The 17,104-nt window shown below is 33.8% G+C and overlaps 1 protein-coding gene and 1 long non-coding RNA gene across 5 annotated transcripts; one reads left to right on the top strand and one right to left on the bottom strand.

The window, feature by feature from the left end:
* Positions 1 to 102: 102 nt before the first annotated feature.
* On the top strand, positions 103 to 2,669 carry LOC109158652 (pentatricopeptide repeat-containing protein At2g38420, mitochondrial). Of its 4 annotated transcripts, none has more exons than XM_019306543.1 (2): positions 103 to 1,734; positions 1,844 to 2,669. In XM_019306543.1, the coding sequence occupies exon 1, from the start codon at positions 260 to 262 to the stop codon at positions 1,673 to 1,675; it is 1,416 nt and encodes a 471-aa protein (XP_019162088.1). In that variant the 5' UTR covers positions 103 to 259; the 3' UTR covers positions 1,676 to 1,734; positions 1,844 to 2,669. The 4 variants fall into 4 exon arrangements, with proteins under 4 accessions (XP_019162088.1, XP_019162087.1, XP_019162089.1 ...); XM_019306542.1 differs by having other exon boundaries at positions 1,839 to 2,669; XM_019306544.1 differs by having other exon boundaries at positions 103 to 2,174; positions 2,298 to 2,669.
* A 267-nt stretch (positions 2,670 to 2,936) lies between these two features.
* On the bottom strand, positions 2,937 to 5,468 carry LOC109158701. The gene is made up of 2 exons (XR_002050434.1): positions 3,540 to 5,468; positions 2,937 to 3,447 (listed from the first exon to the last, which is right to left on the bottom strand). It is a non-coding gene; the product is annotated as an uncharacterized LOC109158701 (long non-coding RNA).
* Between the last annotated feature and the right edge of the window lie 11,636 nt (positions 5,469 to 17,104).

Raw genomic sequence — 17,104 nt, 5'->3', positions numbered from 1 at the left:
GAACATAGAGTTCAGTAATTATGAACATAGAACCGTGTTCACCACATTTCCACGGCATAACAATTGTATATTCACGAGCTTGGGCTAAATTATCACGGCCCAAAATCTTCCGTAAATTCTACTTGCGGCCCGCACAAAACACGGTCGGGAATTCAGAACTCTGCGACAATTCGACAAACCAGAAGAGTTGGGAGATCGTGGAGTACTGTACTATGATCCTACGATTCTCTCCGCTCAAACCTTTTAGATTCTCTGGAAGATGTTAAGGAGCTGCAGGCTACCAATCTGGCAGCTGAGAACAAATCTTTCGTCCTTTTCATTTTCGTCTTCTTCAAAACCCAAATTGAAAAACTACTACTTGAGAAAAAGAAGAAAATGGCCGATATCGCCGTACAAAACCAAGTGGCACGAGAGCTTCGGCCATCAGCTAGCTATGCAGAGCATGATAGAAAGGGTTTCAACGTCGAATCCTTTATCGGCCCTCATCGATTCATTCGCGGATTACCAATGCGACCCCACTCCAAGTGCTTACCAATTCGTAATCAAGGAAATTACCAGAGACCCTTGTACCTATGATTTGATCCATAAAGTTCTTGATCATTTGCAGAAAGTTGACAACTTTGAGATACCCGAGGGTGTTTTTGTTTATCTCATCAAGTTTTATGGTGATATTGGTGAATTGCAATGTGCGGTTGAGCTGTTCTTGGGGATTCCGAGGTTTAGATGTGCCCCAACTATGAAGTCTTTGAATGCTCTGCTCTCTGTTCTTTGTAAGAGTGAATGGGGTCTTAGGAATGTGCCTGAAATATTGAATAAGAGTCAGTTGATGAATATCCAGATAGATGGATCGACTTTTGGGTTGTTGATTAGGGCTCTTTGTAAGATTGGGAAGGTTAATTATGCGGTTGAGATGTTGAATTGCATGGTGGATTCTGGGTTTGATTTAGATGGGAAGGTCTGTTCTTTGATATCATCAACAATGTGTGAGCAAAAGGGTAGTGATGAGTTTGACATTGTGGGTTTCTTGGAAGAAACAAGGAAGTTAGGGTTTAGCCCAAGAAGATTGGATTTTTACAATGTGATGAGGTTTCTGGTGATGAAGGGAAAAGGAAAAGAAGCTGCAAAGGTCTTGAAGAAGATGCGAATGGATGGGATTCCGCCTGATATCGAATGCTATGATTTGGTTTTGGAAGGGGTGGTCTTGGAAGGCGAGTTTGAGAAGGCAGATAAGGTGTTTGATGAATTGCTTGTGTTGGGTTTGGTTCCAACGGTTTTTACTTACAATAGCTATATAAATGGGTTGTGCAAGCAGAATAAGGTAGACGAGGCAATAAAGATGCTCGCTTCCATGGAAGAGCTGGGATGCAGGCCAGATTTAATCACTTACAATACGGTCTTGGAGGCCTTGTGTGGGAACGGGATGTTATCTGCAGCGAGGGAGGTCGTTGGACAAATGAAACTCAAGGGCGTGCAAATGAATTGCCAGACTTACGAGTTTCAAATCAACAATTTCATTAGAAATGGTGAAATCGATGAAGCTTGTCAGTTGTTACATGATATGTTGAACAACGGTTTTGTTCCTCAATCTACCACTTTCGAGGGGCTATTACGTGATCTTTGCCATACAAGTTTACAATGCAGCAGTTTGTCAGATTTGGTTTATGTGAATTCATGAACCAACAACCCCTCGATTAGTAATCAGATGGTCCAAACCTAAAGAGGTCGAATTAACAGGTGAAACCTTGTCTGCCTCGGTTTAGTCAATGCGTGCTTCTCTCTTTTAAATTGTTCTTGACTTCTTGCACTTGCATAACTATACAATCAACTATGTTTTCAAGCCCAGAAATTGCGGTACCTGTGCCCGAATGGTTTAAAACTACTGGGCCAATCAACATCAACATACCAGGAAGACAGACAGGAACCATGAGTTTGCCTTCTCAACCTCCACGCGTGAAGTTTTATGAGCTGTGTCTCGTCCTAGGCCTAGCATTTGTCGCGAGTCTAATTATTCAGCCAACCATTTTATTCGACAATTGATGTACTAACTACCAATTTTAAGTAGAGTGGCTGGCTAATCACAGGTTTAATTATCATGTTCTCTTGATTTGATGTGACAGAACATAGGCCATAGTACAGAGAGTCAGAAGATACATCCAAAAGCGCAAGAAATTCAGGTAAAATCGAGCCCTTGAGGCCTTGATTCTTGAATGCTTTCTTGGCCAGATTTGCAGAGATTGAACAATGATGACGGATTGATGTTTCCAGGGAATATTTTTGGTTTTCTTATCATTCATAAGCTTCCAAGACATGAAATTCTCATTTCTCAGAAGATGAGAGGTTCATTGCTTCAAGCATTTATTCTCAAGTCTCAACTAGCTATAGCTAAGGAATGTGACATATTTGTACATTTTAGCCATAGGGTCAACTAATCTTTCATATCACTTTCTTCTCATATTGACCTCTGAGAACAACATTTAGGATGTCATTAGCATGGGTTCCTACTAATTTATGAACTGTATCCCCAAGTATTTTTTTCGAGTACTATTGACTCTATTACAAAGTAGTATCTATTCTATACTTTCTCTGTCTGTTGTAGTTCCTTTAAGTATAAGTATTTCCTTTCTTGAAATACAATAGTCAATAGTGCTGACCTTATGGCATTGCAAAAACCCCTCATATCTCAAATGGTTCTCTATGAATTTGTACAAGCCATAGGTGATAAGAGTGCAAGTCCTATCAAAAACACTTCTTACATGAGATGTTTTAATTATATTATCTCTAAGCAATTCAATTATATTGTTTTTAACGTTTATCGTAATTAAAGATAGTTATCAATAATTGTGTATTTTAGTATATTCACTTTTATTTACAGAAAAGCTCATAGCACTTACCTAAAGGTGTGCTATGGATAAAAATGACTTTGTGATCTTAGCCAGTAAAGAACCGCAAGAAAATGTGTATTCACTTATTTGTTATACACTTGTACTAATGGTATCAAACAAGTAGATAAAACACAATAAACAATTCATTAATCAGAGTTTTCTCCCATAACTATTGTCAAGACTTGCACAAATGTGAGGCCATTACAGTTCTAACACTCCCATATAACCAATTAACAAGAATTTCTTTTCTGACCAAAAGAAAAAAAAAAATTCCAATAACAAAAGCAAACACCATCCAAGGCAGTCGAACAGTTGACTTGGTAATCACAAGGTTCTAAGTTCAAACCTAGGTTGCTTTATCTCTTTGTGGTCCTTTGCTGGCTAAGGTCACAAGGCAGACTTTCTTTAGAGCATACATTTGGATAATGGTTGCGGGGCTTTCCCGAAAGTCCAAGCAAACAACATTCATGGTGTGACTTCACAGTTTCTCATCACAAGCAATATGCAGAAGCCAACAATAATTGATGCTCCCAAGTTCAAAGTCAGGTGAAATAGCTATCCATCCCTACGAGGCAAAAACAATTCAGGGTAAAAACAAAAGCAGCAAAGGAAAAAGATTGTGGCAAAAAGGAAAAGTAGACAAAATAATATTCCCACATGGAATCAATGCCAAGACAATGAAACTCTACTGTGATGTGCCTTGCCAATTGCACTTTTTACAGCAACAACCCAGATCCATGCACCTGACTAGGGCCTCACCACTCGAGCCAAGAGCCATGATCCATAGCGGGGAAGAAACTACAAAGATCCGATAAAACAAAAAGCACTGCACAGCTTCCTCGTTAGTAATAGAGATCATGAGTTCTCTGTCAATATTGCATTGTTCAAGTCATTATCTTTAAGGCTTTATCTTGTCTTCTTGAAAAGTAAATGAAGAACGAAAAAATGGATGTTCTTAATGATCTGAAGCAAATATCAGTTATTACATGTTATGTGCTATAACATATTGTATTTTACACTGGGTGGACAATGATACCATCAAGCACATTGAATAAACCAGAAGCTCCAGTGTATATTTGTTTTCCTGGATTTTTATCAAACAACGCTTGTTGTTTGTAGCCTATCTGGCCTCCACCAACTAGTTGAGGAGCCTTTATTGCATATTGGGATAACATTTATCCAACCAACAAAAATGACAGATCATCTCTTTGGCTTTCCTATCTATTCATTTTATCTTTTCAGTCCCATAACTATGGCTGGTTTGTTCAGTATCCCCACACAGTCTTAATACATACTTAAAAGCTCAGAATGAATTATCAAACAATATCTTTCACGAAAACATAACTAATAGATGATTACAAAAATCATAAATATCAGCATATATGCAGCATCTCAAATGTATAATCTGCTTTATCTGTATGGATTACATAGTAAAACCCATTCTTTAAAAAAATAAAAATAAAAATAAAAATAAAATCAGGAAGAGATGTTATGTGCAGCAGGTCTAGTTGAAGGTCTGAAGCAAATATCAGCGACGAGATGGAGACAGTATACTTTGAATCTTGGGGAATAGGCAACAAATTACATTGTTGGGAATCATGTGGAGTAATTATGACTATAACTACCACATAGCTTTCAACCATGGCATTTTCAACAGTTTGATTACAATTTTAGACCACTTGCTAAATGTTTATCTTTTCTTTGACATTATGTCCATCGTGGATTTTTCTTGATCGTTATCCTCAAAAGCATCAAAACAAAAAAAGACTTAAAGCTCTCAGAAAGGAGAAACAGGAGAAAGTTCATTTCAAGTCTTTTTTTTGTTTTCCTATCATTTAGATACTTAACTTACCTGTCACAAGGAGATGCTGGCACATATTACTGGAAATTAGCAGGAAGAGGGAGCCTGAGGCTGCAATTCACAGTAATAATAAGGTCAAGTGGTCATGATGGGGAAGAGGGGCACATGAAATACAAACTCATGGAGCCAAATTCATGAAGCTAGAACTTATGCGGCTAGGCAAAAGCCATTAACATGCATGAGTTAGTAATGCACGTGCCCTGCTTCTCCATCTTGCTCAACACTCGCCTTCTTTCTAAGATCTATATGTGTGTGCGGCTCATTATTGGGAGAACTAGGGAAAGACATTTGTGTGCCAGGGCTGTGAGCCTGTGAAGAAGGGAAGAGATGGAAAATTGGAAAGTTTCGGAGTAAGAGTCTGTGTCATGGAATATTTTGCGAATCACATGTGGTACACTCTCACTTAATTAGCCCACATTTATAGCCAAAGGGGGGGCAGCATGTAGGCCTCATGTTCAAAGGCCTGAGTGTGTGATTTGTAGCCTTGTAGGTAAGAAGATTAGTAGCAAGTGGGCCCCCCCTACAAAATGGCAAACCCAGAAAGTGGTGTGAATGATCAAGGACCACTCTGGGATTACACTGTGTGATCATAAGTTGCAATTTCTAACCTTTCATTATTTGGTAGTCCATGTTGATATCACCTGAACTGTTTTGAGTATTCTACTAGAAATGTCTGTTGGCCTATTTTTACACAGTCATACTTGGCTACAATTTCTGGGATCATAAATCTTTTCATATTGAGTTCAGAAAGGGAGATCCTAATAGATTCATGAAATGGGAGAGATCCCCATATTATTTTAATAGATTCATGGAGATTCTAATAGGTTCTGTCGGGCTGGGGTGTGGGGCCCTAGGGGCGAGAAAATTTCGCCTTTTGTGAGCAAGAAAGATGAAAAAGAAAAAGGACACAAGTGGTTATGGAATGATAATATATGGCTTGGGATTATCCTCCATGACAGGTTCCATTTCTAATTGGATAATTTGAGGAGAAAAAGACTCAAAAAAAAAAAAAAAAACTGTTACTTAGGATCAAGACTAGTCCTGTAATATGATAAATGAGCATTTGTTGCTTGCCACTAAGCATGCTCATTAATATTGTCACATTCAACAACGTTGCATCCTAGGTTGAGCAAGAGGATATTGTAATAATCATTGCAAGAAGTGTATAATAGGCCGACAAATACCTTCCATGAGAATACGAATAAAAAAAATAGTGATGATATTACCTAAAAGCACATTATATGGACAACAGAAAAAGAATTTTTGAGAAAATAGCAACCTTACACTCCATTTATGGTGAAATAGGAGTATCGTAATCATGGAAATAGTAATAACAGCATCAGAAGGAACCAATTTCAAAGCGAAATGATCTCTCCAATGAAATATTTCAGCTCTTTACAAAATGATAGTGTATTATATTAGATATGGTAAGAATCCATTCTAAAGACGAAAAATTCATTCTCTAATAAGACACCCTTCAGCTACTCGTAATCCTTATCTACTCAGCCTATAATACAGAAACCTCTATAAGTTAAACCTTATGTATAACTTCATAGCTTTCATATTATAGCATATAGCAATTGTATTCATAAATTTCCTTGAAATTCTAACAATTACTTCGGTACCTACAACTTTAATTCAGAGTGTCCACCAAATAAGCGGGTAGATCATTGCATAAGCCATCCTACCTTGAGGAGAGAAAGAGAGGCAATTAGGCATTATTTACTGATTAGACATTCCACATTCTCCAGGAAGGATTATGAAAATCTTGAACAGCACATAAGAAAGCAACCATTACTATTTTCTTATTCATAGCTTTTCTTTGGTCCGGGCAAGACAAAGATAGAGGTTAAAGGAGGATGGTGGATATAAACAGAAGCTCCTTTTTGTGCTTACTAGGCCCTCCTATTATTTGTCTTAATACATCTCTTAACACTTCATCAATATTGATATATATATATATATATATATATATATATATATATATATATATATATATATATATATAAATAATCATTGAATCCTGTTATAATCTATGGTTGGGCCAAACCATACCAATACCACAAGCAGATAGGTCAAGCAACTGGGCTATAATGCACATGGGCCAAACCACACTGAAAGACCGAATCCAATCAATTAGCTAGTCTAATCAACGGCCTTATAAACTCATATGTTTCTCTCTTATTTTTCAATGTGGAACTCTTAACAAATCCTAACCCCACACTTAACATGCTCTAGAGAATATTATAAACATACATGAATGTGTGCGTGTATTATACGTTTTATGTTCACACTAATTAGATCCCCCATCAAGGCACTAAATCCTAATTGTATGGCAGCTAGCTAGAATGCCTACGATATCTGGCAGTATTCAATTATCATGGTGCCTGAAGCAGACTTTATTGTTTTGAGCGTTTGAGCCCACAGTTATAGAAACCTGGAGATAGATTTCTAAAATGTCAGTACAATAAAAAATCTACTATCTTTTCCTTCTCCTTTATGCTTAAATAACATATTAATAGCAAATTATTGACCTGGCGTTCCACTGATAGAGAAATAAGTCATATACAATATTGTAAACAATGATATTATAATGATCTAGGATGGCAAATCCTGAGAATGTCCCTGCACTAGTATAACAAAATTAATTCAGAGATGTCGTTTTCAAAACTATACTTGACATCAGAAAATCTTTAAGAAATGATTGTCATTAAGAGAAAAAAAAAATAGTTAGTGTTAGTGGTTAATGAGGTGGTAGCCCCCACGGATTAACAAAAAGCAGGGGACAAACACAGGAGTAGGTAAAAGCCATTGGAGATTTTGCATAATGGCATATCGCTAATAATCATCACGACTAATAAGTGACAGCAAATAATAGTGGGATCATGTTAATTGATGGGATGTAACTACAAGGTAGGACCTTCTCCCTCAAGATTTCATGTACTGATTGATTGTAGTATCGATTAATTTTTCTAATGTTGACCTGCAGCTTAAACTATGTCCTATTATTTTATGACTCATTTTCCTCCACTTTAACAACATCTTCCATTCTTCCGCTATAGCTTTGAGGAAATTTTAGGGCTTAAATAGTTAAAGTTTCTGGGGAAGCAAGACTCTACCTAACTCATCTGTCTTGAAGGAAATATATTATACATAATCTGTAGCTAGCTCTTTTTGAGCAATTTCAGGCTGGATAAAATAAAGCCTTATAGTGGAAAACACCTTTCATGTTATCTGCCATTATGTGAAAAGTATGCCCACGTCACAGTGGTGCAATGTTTATCTCATCAACTCTACTGCTTTTTCACTCTCTCAAAATTCCCATCTCGATAAAAGAGCACTAGGATTAGGCAAACCTAGCAGAAGCAATTCGTGTCAAGTTACCTCCATGATCGTTAATGTTGTCTAATCAAGAAACGGATATTATACTTTTATTTGGATTCTGTCTAATATTCAAAATCAAGAGATTAAACAAGGAATGGAACCATCATTATGACTATATTTAAAAGACTCACATACCGTGAACATAACAATCATCTTGACGGCCACCAGCTACTTTGTTTGCACCATCTTGCTTGCATCTTTGACTTTGCAAAGGAAATCATTATCCGTTGGTTATTAATGAATTACAGTCGGTGAGTTTAGTCTCAGTGTCATAATGTTACAGGCAAACACTCATTATCTGCACAACAAAGAAGTCACCAAGCAAAGAAGTCAAATGATATTTTAGTCCTAATAAAGTTTCGTCAACTACAAATATTATATTCAGTGGAAAAGATGCACGATTAAAAGGAGCAGACATTTTACTCATCAGTCATTACTCTTAGTTAATGATGACTAAGCCATAAAAATTCTTTCTCCACACCAGCCGGGTCATATATTCTTCTGGTACATGAGGCAGTGGAAAACAAAAGATGGTTTTTTTAAAAATCTAATAAAAAAGTAAGCAACAATAACCAAATTAGCAATAATCAGAAGCCTACTGAGGCTCTGAGAGTTCAAAGACCCTAGCAGATAGTATGAACCAGAAAATTGTTAACTATCTATCCAACGCAACAACGTTGGCTCAAATAAGGAATTGGTGACATTCTTGGAGTATAAGCTGCCAGCCTGACAGAATTAAATCTGTCATCTTCCTTTCTGATCCCAAAATTGATTTATGACAAAAACTTCCCCGGTTATACAACTTGAAAGGGATGGTAATTAAGGCTGGTAGATACTTTTTCACAAGGTTATGCTTGTTGACCAAGGAGGGGGGTCGGGTGGGGTGAAGCAATGATAAAATACAAAGCAAAAGGAAATATGAAACTCTGTGTTGGTCAAAAGTAGCTTTGCATTATTTCTTCACTACAGTTCGGATTACCTGTAGAATCATTAAAACTGGGGCAAGCTGCCACACTCTGTTTTTAATTTGTTTTAGACTTTAGTCCTTGGAGGAAGAGAGGGTTGTTTGAACAGAGGAACAACAATGTGAACATCCTCAAAATGGCCCTATTTACATTAACTTATCAAGTTGTCTCCATCACATGAAAATAACTGTGCTTAGGCTCTTTTTTGCATCAGAATTAGTTTAAAACTAGGATAAATTAACCACTGCTACATATCAATATGTTTGAACATAGAAACGGTTTTATTACAGTCCAGCATATAATCAAATCTTATCAGGGATATATTCTGATAGAACAATAACCAATCTTTGACCAAAGCTGAAATGACCGAAAACATCCATATTAAGGATTCATACAGTAAGATTAGACACCTAGCAGTATCAAAGGCCTAGCTACATTAAGACTAATGGCATGATTTGCCGCATTATGATTGATAGAGATATCTAGTATGAAATAATATACCATTACATTAAAAATAAATAAATAAATAAACAAACAGCAATTTTTGGACTAAATGTTTTCCACCATATCTTGTGAGTGTCATTGTCCTTTGCATTCATTGGTTACCTGTAAATTAGTTAGATAGCCCCCCACTAAAACCTTATAAAAAAAAATTACATTGAATTATGTAAGATTAAGTGCAAATTATAACACCATTAGATAAATAGGTACATGTTTTGCAAAAATATAATGAGGAAGGAATTACTCAAACCTTTTTCTATACTCTAAAAAGAGATCCATGTATTCAATAGTGTCAAACTATTCTATGATCATATGAGAGAAATTTTCTCAAAACTTCATTCACAACTTTGAACTCAAAATCTGATATTTAGAAAACCTCTCTCTCCTTAAAGTAAAACTCATTTCACTTAAATCTTGACCAAGCACACACAACAGTATCATTCTTATATATATATATATATATATATATATATATATATATATATATATATATATATATATATATATATATATATATATATATATATATACACACACATTAGGCATCCCAACTTAGACTAATCTTAAGCTGGAGGAGTTAAATCGCGAGTCACCAGTCTATCACATGAAATCTTCATCTCCTTTAATCGGTCAAGATCTGCCTATGACTCCCTAGGTTGTCACTATCGCTAGGTCAAGACTTATATATATATATACACACATTAGGCATCCCAACTTAGACTAATCTTAAGCTGGAGGAGTTAAATCGCGAGTCACCAGTCTATCACATGAAATCTTCATCTCCTTTAATCGGTCAAGATCTGCCTATGACTCCCTAGGTTGTCACTATCGCTAGGTCAAGACTTTGAAGTGATTGATCAAAACAAGTGAGCATATATATACATTAGGCATCCCAACTCAGACTAATCCTAAGCTGGAGGAGTTAAATCGCAAGTCACCCAGTCTATCACATGAAATCTTCATCTCCTTTAATCGGTCAAGATCTGCCTATGACTCCCTAGGTTGTCATTGTCGTTAGGTCAAGACTTTGAAGTGATCGATTAAAACAGTGAGCTAACCCCGCGGGCATAACAGTATCATTCTTGTCCCCATTCCAAAACCCCCCAACCAAACAGCCTGGAGCCCGGGAAGATTCAGGAACCCAACAAAATTGTGGGGATAGAAAGAACCACCCTGCTCATTTTAATATATCAACAAAGAAAGCACTAAGAGAGGGCCACAGACATTGTTGAACTAAATTAATACAACACTATAGCCAGTTTTAGCTTTAGTGGTGCAGGTGGTAATGTTAGTGTAGGGACACATTGGCTCCACAGTTGCTTAGCAATTTATGAAGGTTGAAACACACGTGTATGCTGAAAAAAAAAAAAGGTTTAAACTTTACAGTGTCCAGCACCGTATGAATGTATGATGGTTTAGCCGCCATGAAAATGAATTTCTACCGCTTCTGAACCATGAAAAAATCAATAGTAATTACCTGGGAGGCGCGATCCAAAGATTCAACTACTGGCCTGGGCTGCTTTTCTTTGTAAGCTATAATCCAAAATTTCGGAGACATGACATCCCATCCTCTTGTACGCCAGTGTATGTGAATTGTCATTTATATTGGTGATCATGAGAGTTTAGTTTGGTCAAATTTTAGATATAGACACTCATTTTAAAGAGAGTCGTAATATTTGGCGAATTTTGTTAGGTGAGTCTAGTAAAAATTAGGGATGGCAATTCTATCGGCACCTAATAGGGCGTTTGGTTGAAAGGAAGGAATTAAGGGGGAAAGAAATTGTAATTGGTAGGAAAAGAATAAGGTGTGAATAAAGTATGAATTACAATTATATTGTTTGATAGAGAGGAATAATGAAAATAGAAGAAGTGATATAAAGACTAAAATACCCTTTATGTAATAATATTAATAATAACATCCAATGACAAATATGTATTTTCCTTCCCTTTCCCTTTGCATGAATTCATTGAATTGCAATTCATATGGGGGGACCTATGAATTGCAGTTCAATGAATTGAGGGAATTGCAATTCCCCCAACCAAACAATGTAGTTTATTATTTCATTGAATTGCAATTCAATTCCAACGCAATTCATGCCAAGCAAACACCGCCTAAGATTTCCCGTACTCCCGCCCTTAGGGTTTTAAAATATCTATACAATTTGGATTGGGGGCGCGGGTGGAAAAAAATTTGTATATCTGCGCGAGTATGGGGCGAGTGCGAGGAGGTATAAGTATTCATTTATTATATAAGTTTATGTATATTTTATAATTAAAAATGTATAATGAATTAAATTTTTTAGTTTTTCGTTATGAAATTTGAATATGAACAACACAAATAACATAATGAGTAAACACTTAGGGGGCGTTTGGTTCACGGAATCTTAGATTACCCCAGGTAATAGGATTACCTCCAGGAAGGTAATGTGAGATTATCGGAATGTAAGATTACCTTATGTATTTGGTTTGGATTGTGGAATATAATATTACCTTGTTTGGTTAAGGGTTATATTTTAGGTTATATGGATCAATTTACAATAATGTCCTCAATAATATATATATATATATATATATATATATATATATATATATATATATATATATATATATATATATATATATATATATATATATATATATTATGTGTGTGTATTTATTTTATTTATTTATATGTATGAATGTATATCAATGTTCAAATATTAGAAAACTAAATATATAAATATACACATGTATATTTTATTGTATAAAGATATAATAATAATAATAATAATAATGATGATGATGATGATGATGATGATGATGATGATGATGATGATGATGATGATGATGATGATGATGATGATGATGATGATGATGATGATGATGATGATGATGATGATGATGATGATGATGATGATGATGATGATGATGATGATGATGATGATGATGATGATGATGATGATGATGATGATGATGATGATGATGATGATGATGATGATGATGATGATGATGATGATGATGATGATGATGATGATGATGATGATGATGATGATGATGATGATGATGATGATGATGATGATGATGATGATGATGATGATGATGATGATGATGATGATGATGATGATGATGATGATGATGATGATGATGATGATGATGATGATGATGATGATGATGATGATGATGATGATGATGATGATGATGATGATGATGATGATGATTAGTTAACAAGGGTAAAGTTGAAATAATTCAAGGTAATCTGAGATTACCTAAGAAAATGGGGGTACATTACAGCCACATCAGCTTTCAGGTAATATAAGATTATCAGGTAATCTTATAACTTGAACCAAACAAGGTAATATAACATTACCAGTCTCAGATTACCTTGGTAATCAAAGATGACCTGAACCAAACGCCCCCTTAATACAATTTATACTACCAACACAATTTTAGTTTCAATTAAGGACTAACTTCATTCGCTCTTATTAAATTTTTGAGTTATGTTCAAACTTATTAAAAAAAATCCATGTAATAATTACAATTGTAGTATAAGATTTTTATTAGATTTAAGTGTAATATTAATAATTAGAGTTGCGGATTGGGTATTATCGGCATCCACAAAATCCCCGCGGGGGCGGGTATAGGGTGAGATTTTCATTATCCGCGTGGGTGTGAGTGCGGGAAAAAATGTCTAACATTAGGTTGAAATTATCCCTGCAAATCTCTCTCACTTTTTAAAATGGGTCTCACTTTCATATCAGTAATTTTACAAATTCTTCACTATTTATTCTACATCCCTACAAATCTCTAACACTTTTAAAAATGGGTTCCAGTTTCATATTATATTATAAATATAATAATAAAATAATATGAAAAGAAACAATAAAATTAGAAAATAAATCAAAAGTTGTGTAGTTGTGTAATAAACAATAATTTTGCAGGCTTTTTTTTTCATTTGTAAATTCTCTCTCTTATTGCTAATTTAGTCAACTCTCTTTCCATTGTGAATACACATAAGCATAAAAAAAATGATTTTCTCTCTCTTGTCATATTACATTGCCAATGTGAGATTTGCAGGGATGTGTTCAGCCTTAGAGTTAATGTCATTTAAGGTCTTCCGAGTTTGGTGGTTTTGCCACGTTTCTTAAACATTCAAATCAATCACCCCGTGATCTTCCTAGTTTCAAATTTCGACATGTCGTAGTTCTTCCGCTAAAATATGTCGTCTGTGCCGTGAAAAGTAAAGATAATTTACATATTGAATGTTCACCACTCAAATTGTGAACATTCAGTATGTAGCTTGTGAACTTTTAATTGTGAACATTCAATATGTAAATTGTGTATATTGGACCCGGGTCCACAAAATAATTTGTCATGAACTATCAGCCATGTGACCCTGTCCAATAGGCAAATAAATGCTTAGGCCAAATGTTATGTTGTGGAATCGTGTCCACCTTGCAAGGTGGACATGGTTCTATGTTATAATTACTGGACTATATGTTCATAATTATAAAGCCACCTACTATATATATTCATAATTTTTGAATTTCATATTCATAATTATTGAATTCTATATGTGAATTACAGAACTTTATGTTCATAATTACTGAACTATATGTTCATAATTATAAAGTTATATATTCATAATTTTTGAAATTCATATTTACAACGATTGAATCTCTATATTCATAATTACATAACTATATGTCCATAATTATGTTCATAACTCTATATTTATAATAATTATAAAATTATATGTTCATAATTTTTAAATTATATATTTATAACTATGAACAATTTTGAAATCATGTCCATCTTGCAAAGTGTACACAATTACCTGCTTAGGCAGTGTTGGAATTGTATTTTGACTAAGAGCCCATTTGTCCTTAATGGGCTCATACTTCACGTCCATTATAAACATTTGTTTTTTTTTGGTTACAAACAAAACGTCACCACGTAATAAACCATAAATTTTTTGTCATTTTTGTTTCCACATATTATACTGATATTTACATTAAACAAAATGGACTAGTTCATTTCGATAAATATTTACTAGTTCAATTCGATAAATATTTACTAATTCAACCGTCTTCTTCCAAACTGGAAATAGACAACGCTGCCATGGCAGTTAATAATTTAAAAAATTATTTAATTATTTAAATATATTATATTGTCAGCATTTAGAATATATACTAGTTTTTTTACGCGCTTTGCGCGAATGGGATAATGCCCAATGATTATTTTTAAATAAATATTTCAAAGTATATCAACGCAATATTATATTGAAGATGTTCATGCGTATGTAAATAAATATTGAATTTGTTTATTTAAATCGGTAATTCAAAATATATAAATGCAAGATAATATTTATTGAATTTTCTAATCGATATTTGGTAGTTGTAGTTTTTCCCTACATGTTTCATGCATTGTGAGATGTGTGTTGTAGGTTATCATGTAAAAGTATTGAACAAAATATTAATATTTATTATATTTGTATAAAATACTTTATATATATATATATATATATATATATATATATATATATATATATATATATATATATATATATATAATGTATTTTGTATTATAACTTTGATATTTAATTACAAGATAATGTAAAAAGAAGACAATGGACAATGCAGTGAATATAATAAATTGATAAATTTGAAGGTAATGAATCTTTGAATTGTAGAAAATAAAGATAACATAACTAATGAAATTATATCTATTTTAAATTGTTATAATGAATAATTTTTGTTTTAAATAAAGGCATTATAGACATCTAATTCAAAATTAATTAAATAGATATGTATTATTTTTTGTTATAGCTACTACTTTATTTAGTTTAATAAGAGTAATAAAGTGGCGTATATACTTTTTATCAACAATAATGCAATCATTGATTTTTTTTTTAAATACATACAAAAAATATTAATGCAAAAGTATAATTGAAATATTAAGTTTTTTTTCTGAGCTAAATAATCAAAAGAATATTAAGTTTTTTTCTGATCAAATGATTTTTAAAGTTCTTGATTTATAATCTTTGATGCTTAACTTTGAATGTTATGTTTTAGTCAGACTAATTATTTGAACAAAGTTTATGTTAAATTTTATATTATATATATTTTAACATATTCGTAGTATATGTTTAACAATTATGCCAACTCTAATTATGATGTGGTTCGAAACTAAGAATTTTTTTTATAGAAATTAATGTGTAAGTTAAAATAATAAATACTTAACGGAATATTCCGTTACTAAATTTTATGCTAACGGAATTTAAGTTATTTAAGGGAAGAAAATAATATAATAGAGGGTAAAAAAGGAAAATCAATAAAAAATACTAAAATAAAAATAATATGAACCATTCATTTTAAGAAACAATAGTATAATATGAACCATTCATTTTAAGAAACAATAGGACCGACATTTTTTTGTTACAGTTAAGGGCCTAACATTATTGGCTCTTATTAGAATTGTATGTATAGATGTAGATGTAGATTGTAGATAGATATGAATGTCAAATTAGCTAATTTTAACTCATGATAACTGTCAAACACCTTGTGCACAGATGACACTCGAGTTGGACTCCCACATGGGAGGTTGTGAGTGTAAGCCATAGTAGAGGCGTCATTGACTCTACGTGCTTCGATAGGATGATGATAACTTGTAAAAAGGTCTATTTGTATTTTTAAATGCCTAATCAAAGTTTTATGTAGTTGAGGGGAACTAGTTACACTTTAATCAATAATTCAAGGGTCTATTTCACCTCCCTATTTTAAATTCCAATTCCCCATCAAACATCACATTCTTTTCAAAAACGCTCAACCTAGCTATTTGAATATAGTTTTATGTACTTTAGGTCCCACGATTATAGTGACACTATCAGGATTGATCTACGACTTTTAAACATTGTCATTTTAGTCAACAACTATTGTTTTTGGTACCAAAATGGTCTTTTTAGCCAATTTCCCATCAAAACCTCACCGAAGAAAAAATTTCTCATTTCAAACATGGATAAAATAGACATTTACATTGACCTTGCAATCTCGAACCGCTGTTGACCTCTTATTCTGACCAAAGTGCGAAAAATCAAATAAAAAAAAATCAATTGCTAGAGACGAACTCTAATATGCTCACATCTCATCAACGATGTAGCCATTATGTTTTCCTTCAAAATAAAGAAGATGAAGATCGGCAATGGATGTCGTGTCGAAGATAACAATCAATGTTTTCTTCTTTGTTCGCAGATGGGTTGATGAGATGAGAGCAGATTAGGGTTCGTCTCTGGTAAATTTTTTTTTTCGCACTTTGGTCAGAATAAGAGGTCAACAACGGTCTGAGGTTGCAAGGTCAATGTAAATATCTATTTTATCACTGCTTGAAATGAAAATTTTTTTTCCAATGAGATTTTGACAGAAAATTGGCCGGAAGGACCATTTTTGCAACAAAAACAATAGTTGTGAACTAAAATTACAAGATTTGAAAATTATGGATCAATCCTGATAGTGTCAATATAGTCGTGGGCAAAAAGT

Source organism: Ipomoea nil, unplaced genomic scaffold (assembly GCF_001879475.1).
Source record: "Ipomoea nil cultivar Tokyo-kokei standard unplaced genomic scaffold, Asagao_1.1 scaffold2826, whole genome shotgun sequence".
In the NCBI taxonomy this organism is placed as follows: domain Eukaryota; kingdom Viridiplantae; phylum Streptophyta; class Magnoliopsida; order Solanales; family Convolvulaceae; genus Ipomoea; species Ipomoea nil.
Note: the sequence above shows the minus strand (reverse complement) of the source record. Positions and strands in the feature narration are given on the sequence as shown.